We start from the raw sequence: 26,612 nt of genomic DNA, 5'->3' as shown, positions 1-26,612 counted from the left end.
TACCTGACTCCGAGTAAACCTTCTTCACACACACGACATCTGGGACGTCCCGGAACTGGCCTCTACCTGACTCCGAGTAAACCGCCTTCACACACACGACACCTGGGACGTCCGGGAACTGGCCTCTACCTGACTCCGAGTAAACCGCCTTCACACACACGACACCTGGGACGTCCAGGAACTGGCCTCTACCTGACTCCGAGTAAACCGCCTTCACACACACGACACCTGGGACGTCCAGGAACTGGCCTCTACCTGACTCCGAGTAAACCTCCTTCACACACACGACACCTGGGACGTCCGGGAACTGGCCTCTACCTGACTCCGAGTAAACAATCTTCACACACACGACACCTGGGACGTCCAGGAACTGGCCTCTACCTGACTCCGAGTAAACCGCCTTCACACACACGACATCTGGGACGTCCGGGAACTGGCCCCTACCTGACTCCGAGTAAACCGCCTTCACACACACGACACCTGGGACGTCCGGGAACTGGCCTCTACCTGACTCCGAGTAAACCGCCTTCACACACACGACACCTGGGACGTCCGGGAACTGGCCTCTACCTGACTCCGAGTAAACCGTCTTCACACACACGACACCTGGGACGTCCAGAAACTGGCCTCTACCTGACTCCGAGTAAACCGCCTTCACACACACGACACCTGGGACGTCCGGGAACTGGCCTCTACCTGACTCCGAGTAAACCGTCTTCACACACACGACACCTGGGATGTCCAGGAACTGGCCTCTACCTGACTCCGAGTAAACCGTCTTCACACACACGACACCTGGGACGTCCGGGAACTGGCCTCTACCTGACTCTGAGTAAACCACCTTCACACACACGACACCTGGGACGTCCGGGAACTGGCCTCTACCTGACTCTGAGTAAACCGCCTTCACACACACACGACATCTGGGACGTCCGGGAACAGGCCTCTACCTGACTCTGAGTAAACCGCCTTCACACACACGACACCTGGGACGTCCTGGAACTGGCCTCTACCTGACTCTGAGTAAACCGCCTTCACACACACGACATCTGGGACGTACGGGAACTGGCCTCTACCTGACTCCGAGTAAACCGCCTTCACACACACAACATCTGGGACGTCCGGGAACTGGCCTCTACCTGACTCCGAGTAAACCGCCTTCACACACACGACACCTGGGACATCCAGGAACTGGCCTCTACCTGACTCCAAAAAAACCGTCTTCACACACACGACACCTGGGACGTCCAGGAACTGGCCTCTACCTGACTCCGAGTAAACCGCCTTCACACACACGACACCTGGGACGTCCGGGAACTGGCCTCTACCTGACTCCGAGTAAACCTCCTTCACACACACGACATCTGGGACGTCCGGGATCTGGCCTCTACCTGACTCCGAGTAAACCATCTTCACACACACGACACCTGGGACGTCCAGGAACTGGCCTCTACCTGACTCAGAGTAAACCGCCTTCACACACACGACATCTGGGACGTCCGGGAACTGGCCTCTACCTGACTCCGAGTAAACCGTCTTCACACACACGACACCTGGCACGCCCGGGAACTGGCCTCTACCTGACTCCGAGTAAACCGTCTTCACACACACGACACCTGGGACGTCCAGGAACTGGCCTCTACCTGACTCCGAGTAAACCGTCTTCACACACACGACATCTGGGACGTGCGGGAACTGGCCTCTACCTGACTCCGAGTAAACCGTCTTCACACACACGACACCTGGGACGTCCGGGAACTGGCCTCTACCTGATTCCGAGTAAACCGCCTTCACACACATGACACCTGGCACGCCCGGGAACTGGCCTCTACCTGACTCCGAGTAACCCTCTTCACACACACGACACCTGGGACGTCCGGGAACTGGCCTCCACCTGACTCCGAGTAAACCGCCTTCACACACACGACATCTGGGACGTCCAGGAACTGGCCTCTACCTGACTCCGAGTAAACCGTCTTCACACACACAACATCTGGGACGTCCCGGAACTGGCCTCTACCTGACTCCGAGTAAACCGTCTTCACACACACGACATCTGGGACGTCCCGGAACTGGCCTCTACCTGACTCCGAGTAAACCGTCTTCACACACACAACATCTGGGACGTCCCGGAACTGGCCTCTACCTGACTCCGAGTAAACTGTCTTCACACACACGACATCTGGGACGTCCGGGAACTGGCCTCTACCTGACTCCGAGTAAACCGTCTTCACACACACGACACCTGGGACGTCCAGGAACTGGCCTCCACCTGACTCCGAGTAAACCGTCTTCACACACACAACATCTGGGACGTCCCGGAACTGGCCTCTACCTGACTCCGAGTAAACCGTCTTCACACACACGACATCTGGGACGTCCGGGAACTGGCCTCTACCTGACTCCGAGTAAACCGTCTTCACACACACGACACCTGGCACGCCCGGGAACTGGCCTCTACCTGACTCCGAGTAAACCGTCTTCACACACACGACACCTGGGACGTCCAGGAACTGGCCTCTACCTGACTCCGAGTAAACCGTCTTCACACACACGACACCTGGCACGCCCGGGAACTGGCCTCTACCTGACTCCGAGTAAACCGCCTTCACACACACGACATCTGGGACGTCCGGGAACTGGCCTCTACCTGACTCCGAGTAAACCGTCTTCACACACACGACACCTGGGACGTCCAGGAACTGGCCTCTACCTGACTCCGACTAAACCGTCTTCACACACACGACATCTGGGACGTGCGGGAACTGGCCTCTACCTGACTCCGAGTAAACCGTCTTCACACACACGACACCTGGGACGTCCGGGAACTGGCCTCTACCTGATTCCGAGTAAACCGCCTTCACACACATGACACCTGGCACGCCCGGGAACTGGCCTCTACCTGACTCCGAGTAACCCTCTTCACACACACGACACCTGGCACGCCCGGGAACTGGCCTCTACCTGACTCCGAGTAAACCGTCTTCACACACACGACACCTGGGACGTCCGGGAACTGGCCTCTACCTGACTCCGAGTAAACCGTCTTCACACACACGACATCTGGGACGTGCGGGAACTGGCCTCTACCTGACTCCGAGTAAACCGTCTTCACACACACGACACCTGGGACGTCCGGGAACTGGCCTCTACCTGATTCCGAGTAAACCGCCTTCACACACATGACACCTGGCACGCCCGGGAACTGGCCTCTACCTGACTCCGAGTAACCCTCTTCACACACACGACACCTGGGACGTCCAGGAACTGGCCTCCACCTGACTCCGAGTAAACCGCCTTCACACACACGACATCTGGGACGTCCAGGAACTGGCCTCTACCTGACTCCGAGTAAACCGTCTTCACACACACAACATCTGGGACGTCCCGGAACTGGCCTCTACCTGACTCCGAGTAAACCGTCTTCACACACACGACATCTGGGACGTCCCGGAACTGGCCTCTACCTGACTCCGAGTAAACCGTCTTCACACACACAACATCTGGGACGTCCCGGAACTGGCCTCTACCTGACTCCGAGTAAACTGTCTTCACAGACACGACATCTGGGACGTCCGGGAACTGGCCTCTACCTGACTCCGAGTAAACCGTCTTCACACACACGACACCTGGGACGTCCAGGAACTGGCCTCCACCTGACTCCGAGTAAACCGTCTTCACACACACAACATCTGGGACGTCCCGGAACTGGCCTCTACCTGACTCAGAGTAAACCGTCTTCACACACACGACATCTGGGACGTCCGGGAACTGGCCTCTACCTGACTCCGAGTAAACCGTCTTCACACACACGACACCTGGCACGCCCGGGAACTGGCCTCTACCTGACTCCGAGTAAACCGTCTTCACACACACGACACCTGGGACGTCCAGGAACTGGCCTCTACCTGACTCCGAGTAAACCGTCTTCACACACACGACACCTGGCACGCCCGGGAACTGGCCTCTACCTGACTCCGAGTAAACCGCCTTCACACACACGACATCTGGGACGTCCGGGAACTGGCCTCTACCTGACTCCGAGTAAACCGTCTTCACACACACGACACCTGGGACGTCCAGGAACTGGCCTCTACCTGACTCCGAGTAAACCGTCTTCACACACACGACACCTGGCACGCCCGGGAACTGGCCTCTACCTGACTCCGAGTAAACCGTCTTCACACACACGACACCTGGGACGTCCAGGAACTGGCCTCTACCTGACTCCGAGTAAACCGTCTTCACACACACGACATCTGGGACGTCCGGGAACTGGCCTCTACCTGACTCCGAGTAAACCGTCTTCACACACACGACACCTGGGACGTCCGGGAACTGGCCTCTACCTGACTCCGAGTAAACTGTCTTCACACACACGACATCTGGGACGTCCGGGAACTGGCCTCTACCTGACTCCGAGTAAACCTTCTTCACACACACGACACCTGGGACGTTCAGTTGGGATTTTTTTGTATGTCACACACTGAAGTATATCCTATCTAAAAAAAATGCTGGGTTGTTTTAACCCAATTTTGGGTCAAATATACGGACAACGGGTTACGGATACGGGTTAAAAATGGAATTTAAAAATTTAACCCAACGGCTGGGTTTCTCCATATTTGACCCAAAATTGCGGTAAAACAACCCAGCATTTTTTAGAGTGCTGGGCTTGATAAAACGGTGCCAAAGACGATCTGTACATAAGAGACTTCTTTTTTGTTTTTTTGTTTTTACTTTTTCTCAGATAAACATTACACTTCAATCAGATGTACATCAGATACTATATATATCGAATATCTTCATATCAAAAACATACGCACATACATACAAACATAAAAAAATATGCCCATACATACAGTCGTGTTTGCCGTACATCTACTCATCAGAAATGTAAACTTTTTTTTTTTTCAAGAAAAGCACTATGTACATATAGGGAGTAGTCTTTAATAAAATCAGGTCTTTGAGATGTTGCATAGTTGGTCCATTTTTCCCAGCACAAAGCAAATTATTCCGGTTTATGATTTAAAATTGCTGTTATGTTCTCTAATTTGTAAATGTCCATTGTGATTTCCATCCATGCATTTAGATGCTCTCATGACAGCCATCTTGTTAACAGCCACCAGCGGCATACTCATTAAATATGTATCTCTTTTTAACCATTCGTGAGCTATATATCCAAAATATAAGGTTTTACTGTCAAATGATATTACACATTTAAAAATATCTTGTAAAGCAATATGTATTCCTCTCCAATAATCCTTAATCCCAGAGCAATCCCGGAAAACATGGCAATGATTTGCATTTTGGTTTCTCCAGCATATAGAAGCATTACTACACATTAGAGACTTCTTAAGACGACTCTCTTATTCAATCAACGGCTGCCAATAAAAACAGCCTGTTTATGATATTAATATGATTCGCTACATTCACATTGTACATGCCATGATACTGTTGAACATTAAATGAAATAATGCAAACCAGCTGAGAACTCAGGAAGAGCTTATGAAATGTGTAAAGGAGTCAAAGTACAGTACACACAGGATATACATACACACACTTTATGTGTGTGATGCAGTGTTGCTTTGAGGAAGGAACTGTAGTGGATAAAACAAGCTTAAAAAGAGGAGTGTAAAAATAGAAGTGTGCACAGACCGAAAATAGACAATATACGTGGAAACATAAATGAAAGTGCGTTGACAGACATCATCTCGGTGCTGAGAAAAGAGCAGCACTATTTAAAGAAGAGCTGTCAATCAAATAAAATTGGTGAACAAATGAATATTATAAAATAATATACAAACTAATGTGTCAATATTTGCTAAGAAAAGTCAGTTTATTATAATTTATTACAGAATATACGGATCAGGATTAATTGTGTTGAAATGTTATTGCATTAATAAATTATACTATAATATGAATTTTAATTATAATAGACTATATTATATTGTACTTTAAAATAAATTATGCTAAATCCTAATTTCAGTGTATTACTCCTGTAATTTTTCTGTTACACAGAACTGCAAAACTGTCAAAAGTTTTATTTATTGATTTATTTATTGAACTAGTAATGCATTTCAAGAGAGAGCTTTAAAGTGCCCATTTCCAGCAGATATGAATAAAACATGTAAAAACAATAGGACTTAAAATATATAATATGTAACGTAACGTAATGTAATCCTCTTCAATTGAACTTCAGTTGAAACTGGCTGCAACCTTTCTGATCTAGATTAGGATATGGATAAGATATGGAAGAACAACCGCTCTTTAAATACATAATACATGACATGACACATTAAACATAACATTACATGCAATGACATAACATCATAACATAACAAAACACAACATAATGTAACACAATACCCAATATAACAACACATAACATATACACAACATGACAACACATGACATAACATACACAACATAACTCACAACACATAACATACACAACATAACTCACAACACATAACATGACAAGATACATAACAACACAACATAACGAAACACACAACATAATGTAACATAACATATCAACATAACACAAGCCATTACATGACATAACATACAACATAACAAAACAACATAACACACAATATAACATTACATAACATAACGCATAACATACACAACACATAATGCAAAACACAAACATAACATACAACATAACATTACATAACACAACATAACATATCAACATAACACATAACATGACATGACATAACACATTAAACATATAACATTACATGCCATGACATAACATCATAATATAATAATAATAATAATAATAATAATTCATTACATTTATATAGCGCTTTTTCTGGGACCTCAAAGCGCTTCACATGGAAGGGGGGAATCTCCTCAACCACCACCAATGTGCAGCATCCACCTGGATGATGCGACGGCAGCCATAGTGCGCCAGAACGCCCACCACACACCAGCTTATTGGTGGAGAGGAGACAGAGTGATGAAGCCAATTAGTATATAGGGATGATTAGGAGGCCATGATGGACAGAGGCCACTGGGCAAATTTGGCCAGGATGCCGGGGTTACACCCCTACTCAACATGACATTACATAACATAAGACACAACATAACAATACATAACATGACCACACAACATATTACATAACACACAACATATCATAACACACAACATAAAATAAGATAACAAAACACAACATAATGTAACATAACACCCAATATAACAACACATAACATATACACAACACATGACATAACATACACAAAATAACTCACAACACATAACATGACAAGATACATAACCTTACGTAACACAACATAATGAAACACAACATAATGTAACATAACATATCAACATAACACAAGCCATTACATGACATGACATAACATACAACATAACATAGCACACAACATAACACACAATATAACATTACATAATATAACATTACATAACATAACGCATAACATACACAAACACAAAATGCATAACACAACATAACGTAACACAACATAACGTAACAACATAACATATAACATTGCATAGCATAACATACATGACATAACATATAACATGACATTACATGACATAACACATGACATAACATGACACGACATGGCATAACATAACATGACATAACATAACATATAACATACATGACATAACATGACACGACATGGCATAACATAACATGACATAACATAACATATAACATACATGACATAACATATAACATACATGACATAACATAACATGACATAAGATGACATAACAAAACTCTCCTGAAGAGCGCTGCATCCTATTAGGATATGGATAAGAAATGGAAGAACAACTGCTCTTTAAATATATAATATAATATAACATAATATAGCATAATCCTCCTGAAGCAGGAATATCATCTTTTCTGGATCATCAAATCTTCCAGAATAAGTAAAGCGCAGACAGTGATAATGATCCAGCGTTAGAGAGAGAGAGAGAGAGCTGGTGTCCCGAGTCTCTAAACTGATCAGCGTGTGTTTCTGCTCATTATCCCAGTGGGCTGAGCCGTTAAATCCACTGGACGGGTCCTTTATTAGCAGTGAAGGGCTCAAGACCAGTAATTACATTGGGAAGTGACAGTGTGTCTCCATAAAGCAGAGATGGCGGTACCTGTAGGTTAAGTTTGATATCTTAGACTGAGCCTGAGAAAGGAAGAAATCAATTACAACGTACAGTAACTATAGCAACTGATCCGAGTGACAGGTGTGGCTAAAAATGCCCTTTCTGGGATAAACTTTTAGTGAACTTTATGCATTTCATGACAGAAGGAAATCTTAAGGCTGCAGATAATCGTTTTTTTAAGGAATATTTAGGTTTATTTATAATAGTTTTTTTTTGTCATGTGAGTCACTAGTGGCTATATATGAAGATTATGTAAGGCTCTGTGATGAAAAACTGGAGTTATATTTTCCACACATGAGTCACTTGAATAACAAGTCAGACTTTTGACTGTCGGCATAAAGTCGGGTCCAATATAGAGCAATTCCAGCCAAGATGTTGCAACATAAATATCTTGTTATTTTTCTGGTTACTTTCACATTAATAGTAGCATACTGTACTATTGAAATGACCTAGAGCTTGATCTGAAAAATGAGACAACTTCCCTCTATTTTTAGGACAGAAAATATTTGTAGGTCCCCCTTATTGATCAGTATAGTAATTGATACGGAGGTTAATAGGTAACCTGTGTAGAGATGATAATATTGTTGTTATATGATCATATTTTCTTGACCTAGTAAGACCTCTAGCATGTGCAGTTTGGACTAATTGTAGCTTGTTTATTGCGGATGAAGGAGAGCCAGCTAGTAATGCATTACAGTAATGTAGTCTAGACGTCATGCTAACTTCTGCATCAGAAACTGAGAGCATGTTCCGGAGCTCAGCGATGTTTCATCGAGGAACATCTTCATCAAGGTCAAGGTCAAAGCCTTTATTGTCATATAAACAAGTTTCACAATGAAATTATTTCTTTGCTGTCCACAGTGAATGCCAAGACAAGTGCAAATTATGTTAAAAACACACACACACACACGCGCGCACACACATACATACACGCACACACACAAACAAAATAAAAACTATCATATAACACATCATATGAAATATGGTTTTCGAAGGACACGTTGTCTAATATAACACCCAGGTCTTTAACCATAAAGGATGAAGTTACAGTACATCCTTCTAAACACAAAAAGAGATTCTGTGTACAGGGTTTTGGTCCAATAAGTAATACCTCAGTCTTATCTGAATTTAATAGAAGAAAATTACAGGTCATCCAATATTTTATGTATTTTAACACACACTGTCAAGTTGGATAATTTTAGAGTAGATAACTGATATAAAACTGAGTATCATCGGCATAACAGTGGAAAGTGATTCCATGTTTTCTTATAATGTCACCAAGTGCCAGCATATTACGAATAGCAGAGGGCCGAACACAGAGCCTTGTGTCACTCCATACTTTACTGACATAATCTCAGATTTTTCCACATTTAAATAGACAAAATACGGTCTAATACATACAATCTAAACCACCTTAATGCCTGTCCCTGAATGAATACCAGTGTAATTTTGTAGTCGATCTAAGAGTATTTTATGATCTATAGTGTCGAACGCAGCACTAAGATCAAGTAAAACTAGTATTGAGATACAGCCTGAAGTAATTTGTCATTTTAACGAGCGCAGTTTCTGTGTGCAGGGCCTGAATCCAGAATACATTTTTTCATAGATATAATTTTGTTTTTCATCATTTTTTAAAGGTGCTATATGTAACTTTTCTTCTAAAATGAATGCTTTTTTTATTGCCTGTGTGTGAAGGGGTTGTAATCACACATTACAATGATCCACTTGTCGGGTTTTGCTATTACCTCTGAAGGCCAGTATTCCTATTTCTATGTGAAGTCTCCGGGTCGGATTTACCGCGAAATCCATCGGATGTGACGTGCATGCGCGCTCCCGAGCCTCTCTCCTTATATACAGTTTATGCGACGACATGGAGTCTGATAACACCCAAACACGACCTGCCTCCAGCACAACACACACTCCAGCACAACACACACTCCAGCACAACACACACTCCAGCACAACACACACTCCACACTCCAGCACAACACACACTCCAGCACAACACACACTCCAGCACAACACACACTCCAACACAAACTCCACATAAGTATAAAAAACAAAACAGAAATGTATCTGCTGAAGCTCATCAGGCCAAACGTGAATCGGATCGACTTAGGACGAAAACACGGATCAACATCGGCAGAGCGTTTGAATTATGGAGAGACCTCCGCTATTTTTATTGTGATAAATTACAAGTTTTCAGATATGCTGAAATAAATAATGGTAAACTGTAATGAAATGGCAAGGTAAACTACAACATATGAGACATGAAATGAATACAAAAGACTGTTCCAGGATAACAAAAAGTAGGTGCTTTAGGATGTAACTTTTATTTTATGTACTAGATCTACTGTCTAACGTCACTCATCCCACTACTATCATATTGTTTATAATTTCCAGACACGTTCAGTACAGTAATGTTACTTCCTACGATCTTACTGTTACACTGAAATTGTTCAGTCTAGTCACTAACCGTTTTCGTTATCATGTTATACATTCACCTATGTTGACATTGCTGATTGTGAAAGATACACGAATAGTTAGTGAAATGCCTTATGCTAGATAACACCACAAATGTAACGTTATCATGGTACGAGCATGGAGCATTAGTTCAACGTCAAGCTGATAAAAGTAGCCTATTATTGTAACGTTGCAGTGGGAGTTTACATGAGTTTCCAGCATGTTGTGTGACACTTTCTCCGTGTGTTGAAACTATCAGTGTGGCCGGTACCATGAGTGATCGCTCTTGTGTTCGAGCACGAGCGCTCTTGTAAAAATTGGTTGCAATCTGAAACATCATGGAAGCCCTGAACCGCAACGTAATTTTTTTTTTTTTTTTAAATCTGTAAAAAAAAAAAAAACTAGCATTTTGTGATTAAAGTCGAAATATTTCGAGATTAAAGTCGTAACCGCAACGTAAAAAAAAAAAAAAAAAAAAATCTGTTTAAAAACAAAACAACTAGCATTTCGAGATTAAAGTCGAAACATTTCGAGAATAAAGTCGAAACATTACGTTAATACAGTCTTCCATAGAAGTGTGTGCATTCATAACAGTGCGCGTCCACTGGCTCAGAGCGCGCGCGCGCGTGTGTGTGTGTTATCTGGGCTTTCAACAAAATTCAACGAACACTGGTGCTAATCTACCAACAAGAATTAGCATGGCGTTATAGACGAGCGCACAGACTCCGCCGGAGTATCACAATCTGGTCCAAACTTTATGTGGCAGTGTTTTTGAGGTGTTTTCGTGCTCGTCTAGGCAACACTATCTGGGTCGTGAACACTACAGTAACCGTTCTGTCTCCCTCTTTACCGTAAATATGTTCTGGATACATTTTAAGTGCATCATTCTGTATCCAATCATTTGGCCGGATCCCGTGATTTCCTCAGATATAATAACCACTAATGGTGGTTGAGGAGAGATTCTCTGATATGATTGTAAAGCGCTTTGAGAGTAGGCCTAGTAGACATATGAAAGCGCTATATACATGCCTCATTCATTCATTCATTCATTCATTCATAAAGCTGGATATCTCCATCCAGTCTGAAAGGTGTTTTCCGGGTTGGTTTTCCTATAGGCTAAAGTCTATTCCGGCGCAGTATATTTTATAACGTCCTATAATGGTAGCCTAATGCTGGTAGATTGTCACCTGTTGAATTTCCTTTTGTTGAAACAAAACACACACACACACAGTGTGAAACACTCGCTATGCACCATTATGAAGGCCTGTGTGTGTGGCAATGTGAAACAATGGCAAGCACAAGACACGCAATTTCTACGGAAAACTGTATTCTCGTAGGCTACTCTCGAAGTATTTCGACTTGAATCTCGAAATGTTTCGACTTGAATCTCGAAATTTTTCGACTTTAATCTCGAAATTTTTCGACTTTAATCTCGAAATTTTTCGACTTTAATCTCGAAATTTTTCGACTTTAATCTCGAAATGCTAGTTTTTTTTTTGTTTTTTTTTGTTTTACGTTGCGGTTCAGGGCTTCCATACATCACCGATAGAGGCCTCTAAAAAATACATATAGCACCTTTAACGGACATGACTTTTTCTAGTATTTTAGACATAAATGAAAGATTTGAAATGGGTCTGTGCAAATTCATTTGGATCTAGTTCTGGTTTCTTAATGAGAGACTTCAATTTATGGACAATAATTTCTATGTCTCTGTTGTCTGGTACAAAGTTTGCACTTATATTATAGGATTCTCTGATGTTATTTCGTTGTTATTTATAACAATGACAAAATAAAGAACAAATCAACGACATAAACAAGCTTCCATATTAATGTAAGGCTTGTAAAATGCTGTAATTTTTAGTAGCCTAGTCTAATAAGCTGAATTTTGATTTTGATTTTTTTTTAATTCCTGCTGATATCTTCGAGTTCATTCTTTGTCAATCCCTCCTCCTAGCCAAAACTAATCCTGATGTACGTTCAAAATAAGACTGCGCCTTTAAGAGGGTTTTGTATTCACGCAAGTGGAGAGACTGAGTGCTCGCGCGCGCTTCACTGACTGTTGTCAACGCGCGTGCACTACTACTCTGCTTTAAAGGAGTGAGGTGAATTTCCCCTTTCATACTGACGGAGCTTCAGCAGCACAAGTGCATTGAGGAGGCTGAGACGTTTTTTCTTTGCACATTTTTGGAGCACAGAAGCAGGTGCACTGCGCGCACTCATTATTTGACGCAAACCCGAAGCCATGCGCACGCTTATTCCTGAAAAGTTAATTCACGCTTGCTAAGACATAGGCTACACCTCGGGAAAAGTAACCTAGTTTCTGCACAGAGCGTGCTTTATAAATTACTCGTCGTACGTTCGCACGGGGAATAGTTATTAGGCTATAATAATAATGTCGAGGAAAAAAGCGGTGAAAGGAAAGGGGAGTTCAAATTCTCCGAGCTCATCTCCCATCAGCGATAAAGAGAAGGGGAAGAAAGTCCTGACCCAGTCCAACGGAGTGGTTTATCCCAGCAGACCCTCTCTCAGCAACAGTGGAGAGTTCTACGACATCGCCTTCAAGGTACAAGACGAGCTCGTTTCAACAACGCGAACATCATGCAGTATGGCAAGCCGTTTACACATTTATTCATTTTTATATTAGGCTACTAGTAACCTTTGTATATTATTTTTTATATTTACTACTAAGTAATTTTAGTGCCTTGCCTATATTTGAATTTCACTAGCCATTCCAATTCTATTACAGGTTGAAATGCTCGAAAAATTAGAATATCCTGCAAAAGTTCATTTATTTCAGTAATTCAACTTAAAAGGTGAAACTAATATATTATATAGACTCATTACATGCAAAGTGAGATATTTCAAGCCTTTATTTGTTATTCTTGTGATGATTATGGCTTACAGCTTATGAAAACCCCAGTCAAAATTAGAATATTGTGAAAAGGTTTTCATAAGCTATAATTATATTATAATTATAACAGATAAAGGCTTGAAATATCTCACTTTGCATGTAATGAGTCTATATAATATATTAGTTTCACCTTTTAAGTTGAATTACTGCAATAAATCAACTTTTGCACGATCTTCTAATTTTTCGAGTTTCACCTGTATTCCAATCATAATTAGTATCTTATGACTAGTTCTCATTCATCTCAATAGTATCAAGGATCCATTTAATTGGAAACTAATTTGAGGTAACTAACATCCTCTGGGCTTCTGAGGTTAAAGTCAGCCGTTCTCTTCATCCTAAATTTTGTTAAAACCTAAGAATAACATTTATACTATCAGTAATATTTCAAGAAAAACGCTTTACTGGACTGAAGCTGCATGTTTCATAATGCATAATTTATTATAAAAATCATGAGTATCATCAGGTTTGTAGAAGGTTTATTTGTTCATCTCTCAAACATTGTTTTGCATGTTTTAAAACTACAGAGCTTTGATCATAAACTAAGCTTTTAAATATCTTACTAAGACATATTATTGGCTGATATAGATTTTTGTATGCATTTTATGTCAGTATCTGCTATATTGTTATAAAGATCTCATTGATTTACATTACAAGCATCAGAATTTCATCACTTTTTGTCCATATAAATATCAGCATCTGCAGCAAATTTCATATTTTGCTCAGTTTGAGTCTCTGAATAAACTTGAGCAGTTTTTTTCCTCCATATTCTCACTAAATCATACTATATGAGCCATGATGTAGCACATATGATACTCAACAACAACAAATTTTTTTTTTTTTTTTTTTGATTTTTTTGTTCAATAAATTGTTCCACTTGAATTTTTTTTCATAAATATATAAGCCAACTATTAAGTGTTAAAATGGCTTGCCATACATGTGCATGCATATGTGAGTGTAAATATTTTGCCAGCATAAACATGGCTGCTGTGTTATAAAATGTTTATTTCAGCTCAAATGATTGTGTGGAGATTTACTATGCAATGAGTTTGTGGCCTTTATTTATGCCACGGCAATTAAAAACAATGAAACGCTATCCAGCTGTCCCATACGGATGAGGATGTTGCGCTCTGTTTGACTCTAATTGAACAGCTGTGTCAATACAGATAAGCAGAGCACAGAAACTGAGTAATCCAGCTGGACTCGAGCATGCTCCGCGACTAGCATTCACACGGACCGCTTAAGCTTTCTCCAGTTTTCATATTTAGGCTTAAATGTTTAAGTGACTTCGGTGTGGGAGACGGTTCTGATCTGGTGAATAATGCATTTATATAATCATTCCCTGATGATGAATCATATATATAGTCTTGCTTATTCATCAAATGCAATCAGGAACATCATCAGTCTCGAGTGAAGAATAGCTGTGCAACTCCTGATTTCCCAAACTCCATACGTTTAAACAAGCATTTCCTATCCTGCATATCATTTACCATTATATTACTAAAATAAATAAACCTGTTTTTACAGTCTATGAAATAAACCAATGCTGTTTGTGAAAAATGATCATTTAAGAAGCTTCATCTTTTAATGAACCTGTGAAAAGAAATAGTTTTAAAAATATTACTTATTATGGAAATAATACACTTAAGTGTGAACTGAATGCAATGTTTTTAGACACTTAATTGCGTGCTATTTACGATTAAATGAACATTTATTAAAGTTTAAATTGATATAAAATGCAATAAGTTGAACTTAAGAGTGTTTTTTTTTACTCACTTAAGTAAATATTTACATGTACATTAATTTCATAATTAATTCTATTGTCTTTGAAATATGGTTAAAGTGGTCCGACACACATTTATAAATAAAACTGAAATATACTTTAATGCCACTTCTGTTGGAACTTGTCATGTATGCAAATGTTTTTCTAATTACACATTTGTAATGATGTTGCAATGTAGTACATTTAAAACATGTTAACTTTACATGTAATATCAAATAACTATGTGCTTTAGTCAACACATCAAGGTTTGTATTTCTATAAAGCATGACAAAACGTGATTTAAAATAAAAAATGTACATGCACTTTTTAAAAGCGTGTTCATAAACAGTCATGAAAGTGTATTCTCTTTAAGTGACCTTTTATTTAATTAATGTTATATTATGTGCAAGTTGTTTTTTTCTAAAGAAATACTTTAAAATTTGAAGTACACTGCACTTCTTTTCCACAAGGGCTTTTCACCTGAGCTTTAAGCTTGAACAGGTCTGAAGGGAATAGTGAGTTTATTATGAAATGACGTGCAGGATAGTCAAAATTGTATGTTTTATAGCTTTAACACAGCAAAATCCATTCCTTTTGGGAGTTTTGGTGTAGTTGTGCACTGTAGTTTTGATCTAATCTCATCTCTCTGCAAGCAAACCTCTCCTTCCCACTACGGTATTCCTGTCTTTAATCTTTACGGCCGTGAAAGAGTCTTTCTAAGTGCTGCAGGGAAACAGACATGGTTTGATTGACACTGATGGAAGGATGGGAGGATGTTTGTCTCTTAATAGAATAAGAGGGAGGGATGATGGGATATATTGCATGCTTTGCTTTATCGTGTGTTTTCTCCAGGTAATGCTGGTCGGTGACTCCGGCGTGGGGAAAACCTGTCTGTTGGTTCGCTTTAAAGATGGAGCATTTCTGGCTGGGAGCTTCATCTCGACAGTTGGGATAGACTTCAGGGTGAGTAGAGAATATGAAATATACATGCATTAATGCATATACACTACCTGTCAAAAGGTTGGAATAATTAAGGTTTTGTAATGTCTCTCCAAGAGTGCTTTGATTTAATTTCACTATTGTTTTTACTGGGGTTTTTTTTGGTCAATTAAATGCATCCTTGGTGAGTATAAGAACATTTCATTTTGATAGTCCACTTTAGACATTCTACTAACTAGAAGTAATGTTACAACTATGTCAACTAACTCTCATTAGAGTATTACTGTCCGCTTAATATCTGATAACACTTTATTTTGATGCTTATTTTGAACAGAAATTGTGACTATAAGCAACTACATGTCAACTTATTCTACTAATACTCTAATGAGAGTTAGTTGACATAACGTTACTTTTAGTTAGTAGAATGTCTAAAGTGAAATATCTAAATAAAGTTTCACGAGACTTCTTTTAAACATTAAAAAAAAGTCATTATTCCAGACTTTTTGATTTTCTGTCAGTGGAAATCATGCATTTATATCATCTTCAGAATTCATGGTCGATTATTATTTCAAGGCAATCCTAAATTGCAGTGCTTTAAAGTCCCGCTGTGGTGAAAATCCAGCTTTTAATGTTGTTTATATGTGTTTTTAATGTGCTTTAAGACAAACCATGTGTAAGTTTATAAGTCGACAGCATTGCTGAGTATTTTCTCCTTAAAACTGCAGTGAACCAAAGACAGTCTCAAAAACACGGTTTGACATCGCTGGTGTTTCTGACGTCACAAACGACCTAGTCTCGCGTAGCCAGACCTTCAGACTGACGGCTGAAGGTCTGGAACTCATAGCAGCTTTCTTTGGCCAAGGCCCGCCCATAAGGCCGTTTGACCGACATGTCAAACAACCAATTACAGTTCGTTTCGTTCAGCGTCACGTGGAAATGTCCCCACAACAACAGACCGGCGTGCAACAAGTCAGTCAGCATAGAAAATCAAAGGAGGAGAAGAAAACCGAACACAATACTGAATCGGCCAGCTGCGATGTCAGGGTCTGTTGTTTCATGTTTGCCCGCAAACGCGGCTGATATCCCCTTCACAGTTAGGTATTTCACTTGATCTTCCATAATAGATCATAGCTGTCAACATTGAACATTGAATATAAGGGAGATTTCCCGGAATCCATCCCCAAAATAAGGGATTTTTTTTACACGATTCTTACCCACCACAAACTTTAAAAATAAAGCACTAATCATTAAAAGTCTAAAGAGTTTATAACTACAAATGAGTGAGAGAGAAAGAGACAGTGTGTGTGTGTATTAGAGAAAGTGTGTCATTTTTTAAACATTTTTTATCAGAGAATGTTTAAATACTAATATCAGCTTACGAGGGAAACGGTACGTGGTGCTTCGGGGGCTGCTGGAGATGATTAGGGAGAGGTCTGTGCTCCTTTACCGATCAAAGCGCGCGCTGACACGGAGTATAATTGTTTAAACTTGACGCGTCCGCACGAGCGCGGCAAAGATTACGCGTTGGGTGCGCAAGACCGGCAAGACCCCATTTCGCTTGGCTGTGTGCACAGCTTTTTTTGTAACAGCGCGCCGCATCCGAGGATGAACGACTTCAAGCCGAATCTGCCCGAGCATGTACGTCCCACACAATCAGAGCGTAAAAATACGGGATATTTTACGGGAAAATAATAAAACGGGAAGACAGCGGGAAAAGAGCTAAAATACGTGAGAAACCCGGAAAAAACGGGAGGGTTGACAGCTATGTAATAGATAGGAGGGGACACACAACTAGTAAAGTTGGATCTGCCTTATAAATGCTGACAAAGGGTCGGCCAGGCTTGGAAAATAATACTCTTCCCAAATCCCGTCGGCAAACAGGCTAAAATATCTCTTTTTGTCTCCACTAAGTGCCTCAAACAAAACTCCTGGACATCTCTTAAAGAGTCTACGCCGTGAACCTCGCATACTTTTGAGAATCCTACGTTTAGCTGATCTTGATAAATGCTCATTGTCACTCATGTAAACACAACAGTTTTTCTTCCGCAATCACACGTCTGCGCTTTGTTTCCCGGCAGACCGAAAATAAACGCGACACTCGCACCCCCCGGAAATCCGATCAAATTCAACCAATCAGATGACGACTTCGACATTCCTGAAGTGTTTCCAGTTAAGTGTACCATATGCATCAGACGTTTAGCCAACGTTCCGTGGGCGTGACGTCTGAGGCTGAGACTACAAACGACCTTGTAACCAATCAGATCAACGTGTGATCGTCAACCAGTGGACCCCTGAGCTGAGGGAGTGAGTGGAGGCGGGGCTCATTTGCATATTCATAGAACCGCGCATACTAAATGAGGCAAGGGTGTCGAGTTACATTCAAGATATTTTAATGAAAAACGTTTAAATATGTCATTTTGGTGATCAAAGATGAGTTTTAAGGGATACAATTATTGACTCCAGGGACTTTAAGTAAAAATCAACTGGCTCCTAAAATGAAAAGATGGCAGACTCTGTCTTTATTTTCTTTGGCCTTACATACACTAAAGTCTTGTGCTTTTCTTTGATGAAGCAACAAAGCCCTAATTTCTTACATCTGGCAATAAAATAGGCCATTTGTGTGTCTCTTTTCTTTTATATCAATAAGAAGAATCCATCATTATGTATTGAAGCTCCTCAGGGCTTGTATTTTTTAAGAGCACTACAGACAGACGACATGAACAGATGAAGGATTTGTCGTTCGGAGACAGCGGTGCATCATTTCAGCTCTTCCATTACTTCAATACAGCCAAGGGCAAAGAGAGCTCTTCACAAGCCCAGCGCTTCATCATATGTGAACTAATCTAGAGCACTGGACAGTGTCTTTGTGTTCGCACGGCTTGGGTCAAGGTAAATCTGAAAGGGGTCATTTAAGGTCGGTTTTTAGATGGACAGGGAAAATTGTGGCTGGAGTTTACAGGTCTTTTTAAAAAGATCTTTCACCAAAAGGTATATTTAATAAAATTCATTAGTATAACAAACATGATATTTTATTTGAGATATGATGCTGAAAAAGTGAAGTAACGTGGCATTTTTAATTTAGTTGTGTAATAATCATACCAGATACCAATCATATTCCCTCTGTCTATCTTCACATACTTATGTGTTCTATTAAATTTTACTATCAGTTAATGTGACAAACAAAGCGAAAACCGAATCAATGCATTTCAACGCGTGCATTAGTGGTGTTTCTTTCCTGAATGGATCAGCGTTTTTTAATGAATCGCTTGAGTGAATGATTCAACGACTCCCCTATAAAGACATTACTCATTTCTTTCCTGAATGAATCAGTGTTTTTGAATGATTCAATGACTCCCCTATAAAGACATTACTCGTTTCTTTCCTGAATGAATCAGTGTTTTTGAATGAATCGCTTGAGTGAATGATTCAACGACTCCCCTATACAGACATTACTCGTTTCTTTCCTGAATGGATCAGTGTTTTTGAATGAATCGCTTGAGTGAATGATTCAACGACTCCCCTATAAAGACATTACTCGTTTCTTTGCTGAATGAATCAGTGTTTTTGAATGAATCGCTTGAGTGAATGATTCAATGACTCCCCTATACAGACATTACTCGTTTCTTTCCTGAATGAATCAGTGTTTTTGAATGAATCGCTTGAGTGAATGATTCAATGACTCCCCTATAAAGACATTACTCATTTCTTATCTGAATGAATCATGGTTTTTGAATGAATCGCTTGAGTGAATGATTCAACGACTCCCCTATACAGACATTACTCGTTTCTTTCCTGAATGGATCAGTGTTTTTGAATGAATCGCTTGAGTGAATGATTCAATGACTCCCCTATAAAGACATTACTCGTTTCTTTCCTGAATGAATCAGTGTTTTTGAATGAATCGCTTGAGTGAATGATTCAACGACTCCCCTATACAGACATTACTCGTTTCTTTCCTGAATGGATCAGTGTTTTTGAATGAATCGCTTGAGTGAATGATTCAACGACTCCCCTATAAAGACATTACTCGTTTCTTTGCTGAATGAATCAGTGTTTTTGAATGAATCGCTTGAGTGAATGATTCAATGACTCCCCTATACAGACATTACTCGTTTCTTTCCTGAATGAATCAGTGTTTTTGAATGAATCGCTTGAGTGAATGATTCAATGACTCCCCTATAAAGACATTACTCATTTCTTATCTGAATGAATCATGGTTTTTGAATGAATCGCTTGAGTGAATGATTCAACGACTCCCCTATACAGACATTACTCGTTTCTTTCCTGAATGGATCAGTGTTTTTGAATGAATCGCTTGAGTGAATGATTCAACGACTCCCCTATAAAGACATTACTCATTTCTTTCCTGAATGAATCAGTGTTTTTGAATGAATCGCTTGAGTGAATGATTCAATGACTCCCCTATAAAGACATTACTTGTTTCTTTCCTGAATGAATCAGTGTTTTTGAATGAATCGCTTGAGTGAATGATTCAATGACTCCCCTATAAAGACATTACTCGTTTCTTTCCTGAATGGATCAGTGTTTTTGAATGAATCGCTTGAGTGAATGACTTAATAACTCACTCATAAAGACACATTTCCCCCCCAAGCACTCCTGTAGCTTCTCTTTGGATAAACAGGTAGTCGTATGCACATACAATGACAGTTTGCCATTGGTTGAGCCAGAAATTGACTTGTCGGATTTACAGAAATCTGCTGGAGTCGTGCTCTGTAAACGGTGAAACAGAATAGAGACTTTACACTATAATTGAGCCGTTGGATCTGTAATCCCTGTTATCCTCACTGTGACTGCTGACCTGAGATCCATTTCATTTCCTTTAAATCAAGCTAAATGTTAAAAGAATTTGTACTTGTCCATAAATTGTGCAAATTTGCTTCTTACATGCTGATGTTGATGTAAAATATACTACATGTATAATTTACATGACTTTGTTAAATAAATAGACTTGGAGTATTAATAAAATATGCATTGTTTTCGTGTGCAGTCCGACAGATCTATATAACAGTAAATTCACTGACATCATTGCAAAAAATTATTTTCTAACTCAGTGTTTTTGACTTGTTTTACATTAACAACATCCGAACATTCTTAAATCTAAACACATTTACTTGGGAATAAAAATGTAAAAAGATATTAAGTCTTGTTTTCATGAATAAATTATCAAAATTAAGTGAGTTTATGCTTAAAACAAGAAAAAAATTATTTTTCTGACCCCATTGGCAGATATTTGTTCAACTTTTAATCATAAACAGTTTTTACTAAACAAGACCTAATAATACCTGAAGTCATTTTGCTTCTCCAGTAAAAGTATCTTGATTTTAAGATATTTGTATTGAAAAACAAGCTGAAATATTGAAGAAGAACATCATTTTTTTGCAGTTAACACATATTAAAGCTGAATGTGGAATGAAAAGACTCTATTGATGTGTCATTTGTGCTCTTGCTGTCCTTGCAGTTAATAGTACATTGATTTTAGTGTAAATAATACATACGCTTCTTCCCAGCATATTGTCTGCTAGACTAATTCATTCAATTCATCTTTGTTAAAGAAGTATTCGCTATTGAATACAACTAAATACTAAGACAAAATGACTTGTTTAGAAATCATTGGGTGCAGTGTGTCTCTGTCCTCAACATCTGTGCGGTCGATTACTGCAGAAAATCATTCTGACTCAGTGAAGCAGTTCGTGTATAAAATGAAAGTCTTGGCCAAACGAACAACATAGTGAATTTAAAAGTAGTGATTCGCCGATATGAAAATTTTGTCCGATACCAATAACCGATAAGTCTTTATATTTGAAAGCCGATAACCGATATATCGGCCAATAAAAGTTTTAAATAATTTTTGAGAGCCTGATTACAAAAACAAAAGTCTCACCATTAAATCCATGTCCCAAACACACAATTATAATGTTCTCATTAAAATCTTATGTAGCCGATATGACAGACATGCACATGTTTGCACTTTACTGTATTTTCCTTTTTTGAAGTGATTTCAATCATATTTCAAGCAGCTCGAAAGCAGCATGTTGAACAGTGCGCATCTGAAGCGTCTCAGCTGACGGAGATAATACATTATTTATCAGCTTTAATATATCAGCCACAATTTATTATCGGGCCGATAACGATAACATTAAACAAAAAATATATCGGCTGATACCGATATGGTGGCCGATATATCGTGCTTCCCTGTGTAAAAGGGAATGAAATGGTCTTATTTCTTTAGGAAATGATCTGTATGGAAATCATCAGCTGTGAGTTGAGTCTCTGTTCAGATTTGCTGTGTCCTAACCGGTCACTTGTGATGTTGACCGTGAGCAGTTTCAGTGTGTGCTGCTGTTTTCTCACAGCATTATAAGTTCCTCGGCCGTCATGCATGACTGATAGTTCTGCCCTTTTACTTCATTTAAATCTGAACACATGAGCCCAGCAAGCCTGATCTCCAGCTGGATATATTCATAAAGCAGAGCTGGAGGTGGAGGACACGTTCAGTGTTTGGCTTATTTGCATCTGAATAGTGTTGGGAAATGGGTTCACTCCACTCAAATGCATTTCCCGGGATTGAGTTCCGAATCCCGGCTTGTGTCTGGAGGCTTGTACTCGTGAGGACACTTGCCGTACTGATATTGTGCTTTCTGATCGCTCACAAGACTGCCAGAAAAACTGAGTCTATTTTCCCCCCTGTGTCTGGTTGCATAAAACAACCAGTCCAATCAGATTCCACTTTGCACAAATCACTCTTGAGATTTCAGGTTATGAAATTCACTGATCTAGTTCTACATACACATGCATTAAATGAACTAAAACATTGTGCATTGGGGAAGTTTTGAGATAATTTTTTTTAATAGTTTTGGAAGATGTTTCTTCTGCTCACCAATTTATTTGATCAAAAATGCAATAAAAACAGTGAAATATTATTACATTTTGAAATAGCTGTTTTCTATGTGAATATACAGTAAAGTGTAATTTATTCCTGTGATCAAAGCTGTATTTTCAGCATCATTACTCCAGTCTTCAGTGTCACATGATCCTTCAGAAATCACTCTAATATGATGACATTTATGATTATTATCAGTGTTGAAAACCGGAAATCATGATGCATTTTCATTTGTGAGATTCTTTGATGAATTGAAAGTTCAAAAGAACAGCATTTATTTGGAATAAAAATCTTTTGTAACATTATTACGGCCACTTTTGATCAATTTAATGCATCCTCGCTGAATAAACGTATTAATTTCAAAATCTTACTGACCCCAAACCTCTGAACAGTCGTGTTTGTATAATAAATCAGACTGATGTAGACATTATAGGCTGAAACTAGAGTTGTGCTTTGTCGTACAATGCGTTTGATTGAACTATAATCACATAAATGCAAATGCAATACAATCTTTGTGTAATAAACATATTAGTTGAGAACTAGTAGCTTATTAACAAATACTTGTCAGTCCATTCTAGTGACTGATGATTCTGCATTTGTTTCCCTCTGAGAATGACATGATAGCACTTTAAAAGTGTCAGATACATTAATACATTACATTAACATGATTTTAAAACACTTTACAGATCATTCAACTTTTCGTCATTTGACATTGCAAATCTGTTGCATTAAAAGAAATGGCATGTAGTTATTAGGTGAGGTTGTAAGATTATTGGAGTATGATTTACAAGAAACTTTCTACTTCAAAATGTCATGTTTAATTCAATGCAGTAAATTTACTAGAAATGTCTGAGCGATCATTATTTCCACTATTATTGAAGTTTTTGGAAGCCCCGTCCCTCTTGTTTTGAGGCTTGGTCATGATCTGACTGTAGAAAGTGTGTTTTTCTTTCACCGCTGGGACTTCGGAATGGATGTCCTCGTCATGCATGTATGAATTCATCTCGAGCTTTCACAGGCTATCGATCTGCTTCTGCAGGACTACAGCTGAACTACTGTAACACACGACAGAGAACACTACATGCATGCACACACACACACACTTTATTATAAAAGAGATGGATCCTCAAACAAAGAGCTTCTCATGTTGTGATATTCTTCCTGGATTTCATCCACATCAATGACCTCGACTCATCATAAAGTCTTAGTCTGCCTTTTCTTTATTCTTTATCCACCTCTGGCTCTCCAAAAAAATCACTTGTGAGTGTGTTTATATAACATCTCCTGCCTATTATTCTCAGTCAAACTGAACGAATATGGTGATATTGTCATATTGCAAACTAAATAAATAAGAGTATAAGATTAAGAAAATACAAGTCTTTGTGCAACACATGTGCCAAGAAGTGTCCTCTAATGTTGTGAAAACATTCATATTTTCATAGAAGTTTCAATTTAATGACTCTAATAAAGAGTTCAAATTAATATAACATGTGAGTGTACACATTTTAAAAAGTTTTAATATTTTTTTTCCAAGGAAACTAGTTTTTTTAATTACAATATCATTAATTATTAATTTGTGAATATCATTCATTTTTGAGGAGTCAGACTACATGACATTTTATAACCTTAACGAATCTTGCCTTGTCATAAAAAGTTAAATTATTTGATAATTTAAGACATTTAATGACCCTGACACACAGGTTTTTTTTTTTTTTTTTTTACATTTATGCATTTGCCACTTTTATCGAAACTTTCATTGCATTCAATATATACATTTTATCATATAAATTAAGCTTTTCTTCATTATGAGATCAGGACGTTTGTGACTTCGAGCCCTCCATTGCTTAAAACCACTGTTGTTTTGGACATGTACAAATGGCAATACCATAGTATTATTAAAAATACCATGTTTTTGTGATTATGTGTGTCATGATTACTGGGAGAATGTAATGATTCTCTATTAAAACGTTGTTTTTGCGCATTATCAGCAGGCAAAGGATTCTCTTGTTCGAGAAACAAAAAAGTAATTTGAGCTTTTATTTATTCATTCAGTTTCTGGCTAAACTTTAAGTCACAGCTTGAAACCTCCGGTGTGGAAAGAGTCTTTGTTTCTCTGTGATCTCACTTGTTCACACACACTAAAACACATAATCACTGTGTGTTTGTCACTTAGACAACAATCACAAATCACATCCTATTTTCATGCTTTAAATCACCAAACACTTGCTGTTGTTAAATGTAAGGCGCTGTTGTCTCTTGTAAAGCTGTTGTCCCTCGAGGGTCTCTGGTGTTTAAAGGCTCTTATAGTGAATGTGTCTGATAGCAGATTTTATTTCTGTTATTCTTATTTTAATTCAGTGTGAGGAGAGTTTAAAAAAGCATTTCATTGCATGCCGTGTGTGTGACTAATAAAATCTGAAAATAAATATATAAACAAACTATATATATATATATATATATATATATATATATATATATATATATAGTTTGTTTATTTATTTATTTTCAGATTAGTTTGTTTATTTATTTATTTTCAGATTTTATTAGTCATTTATTAACACACACACACACATAATATATATACTTATAAATATAGATAATTTGATAAATATAGAATTAAAAATATGTTTTCCTATTCTATTGTAAATTCTATCTCTGACTTTATATGTTATTCTTATGTTAACTTTTATTCTGTGTGGCTGGAGAACAAAGCATTTTTTTTAAATAAATGTATACATAAATTATACAGTTTCATAATTCTATAAAGTAAAATGTCTCATGCTATTCCTTGACTGTAAAATGTTATATAATATTTATGAGTGGACTATTATCTTTATAAAATATATGAATTTAATTCAATTTAGATAGAACAGTAATCTTGTAAGTTTTCCTAGAGAAGCTCGCAGTTTCTGGCTTACTGTAAAACTCTGAATTGTAACACGTTTCACTGATGCCTCTCGTGGATTGAGTTGTTTTAGTTTGAGTTGTTTTGCTGTGTTAAAGTCTTATTTGTCACTACAGTGTTTGGCCTTGAGCGGAGCAAACCTTCAGTAAACATTTCAACAAAACGGCTTACTTTAAGATGGTGCTGCTGATGCGCTGTGTGGCTTTTAATGTGATTTTTACTGTGCATAAACAACGCACAAACTGTAAATGCTCATTAAAGGGATAGTTCACCCAAAAGTGTAAACTCTGTCAGTAATTACTCTCCCTCATGTTGTTCAACCCCGTAAGACTTTCGTTCATCTTCAGAACACAAATTAAGATATTTGTGATTAAATCTGAGAGCTGGATCACTCCTCCATAGGCTTCTTAAGGGATCGAAACTTGCCAGAAAGTTATTAAAGACATCGTTAAAATAGTCCGAGTGACTGCAGCGGCTCAACCTTAAGATTATCAAGCGACGAGATACTTTTTGTGCACAAAAAACAAACAAAAATAACGACTTTATTCAACTATTTGTTTTCTTCAGTGTGGGCTTTGAGTGAGTTCGCGT

The 26,612-nt window shown here is 39.1% G+C and overlaps 1 protein-coding gene across 1 annotated transcript in view; it reads left to right on the top strand.

Moving 5' to 3' along the window:
* The first annotated feature begins 12,645 nt into the window (after positions 1 to 12,645).
* The window catches only part of LOC130079384 (ras-related protein Rab-26-like), a 53,411-nt gene continuing 39,444 nt past the window's right edge, over positions 12,646 to 26,612 (top strand). Inside the window, exons 1-2 of the mRNA XM_056244629.1 lie at positions 12,646 to 13,169; positions 16,129 to 16,239. Coding sequence (XP_056100604.1) covers positions 12,999 to 13,169; positions 16,129 to 16,239 — 282 coding nt within the window. The 5' untranslated portion in view covers positions 12,646 to 12,998. The remainder of the gene's footprint in view (positions 13,170 to 16,128; positions 16,240 to 26,612) is intronic.

Source organism: Rhinichthys klamathensis, unplaced genomic scaffold (genome assembly GCF_029890125.1).
Source record: "Rhinichthys klamathensis goyatoka isolate OS25496 unplaced genomic scaffold, OSU_Roscu_1.1 h1tg001033l_1, whole genome shotgun sequence".
Lineage (NCBI taxonomy): Eukaryota > Metazoa > Chordata > Actinopteri > Cypriniformes > Leuciscidae > Rhinichthys > Rhinichthys klamathensis.
Note: the sequence above shows the minus strand (reverse complement) of the source record. Positions and strands in the feature narration are given on the sequence as shown.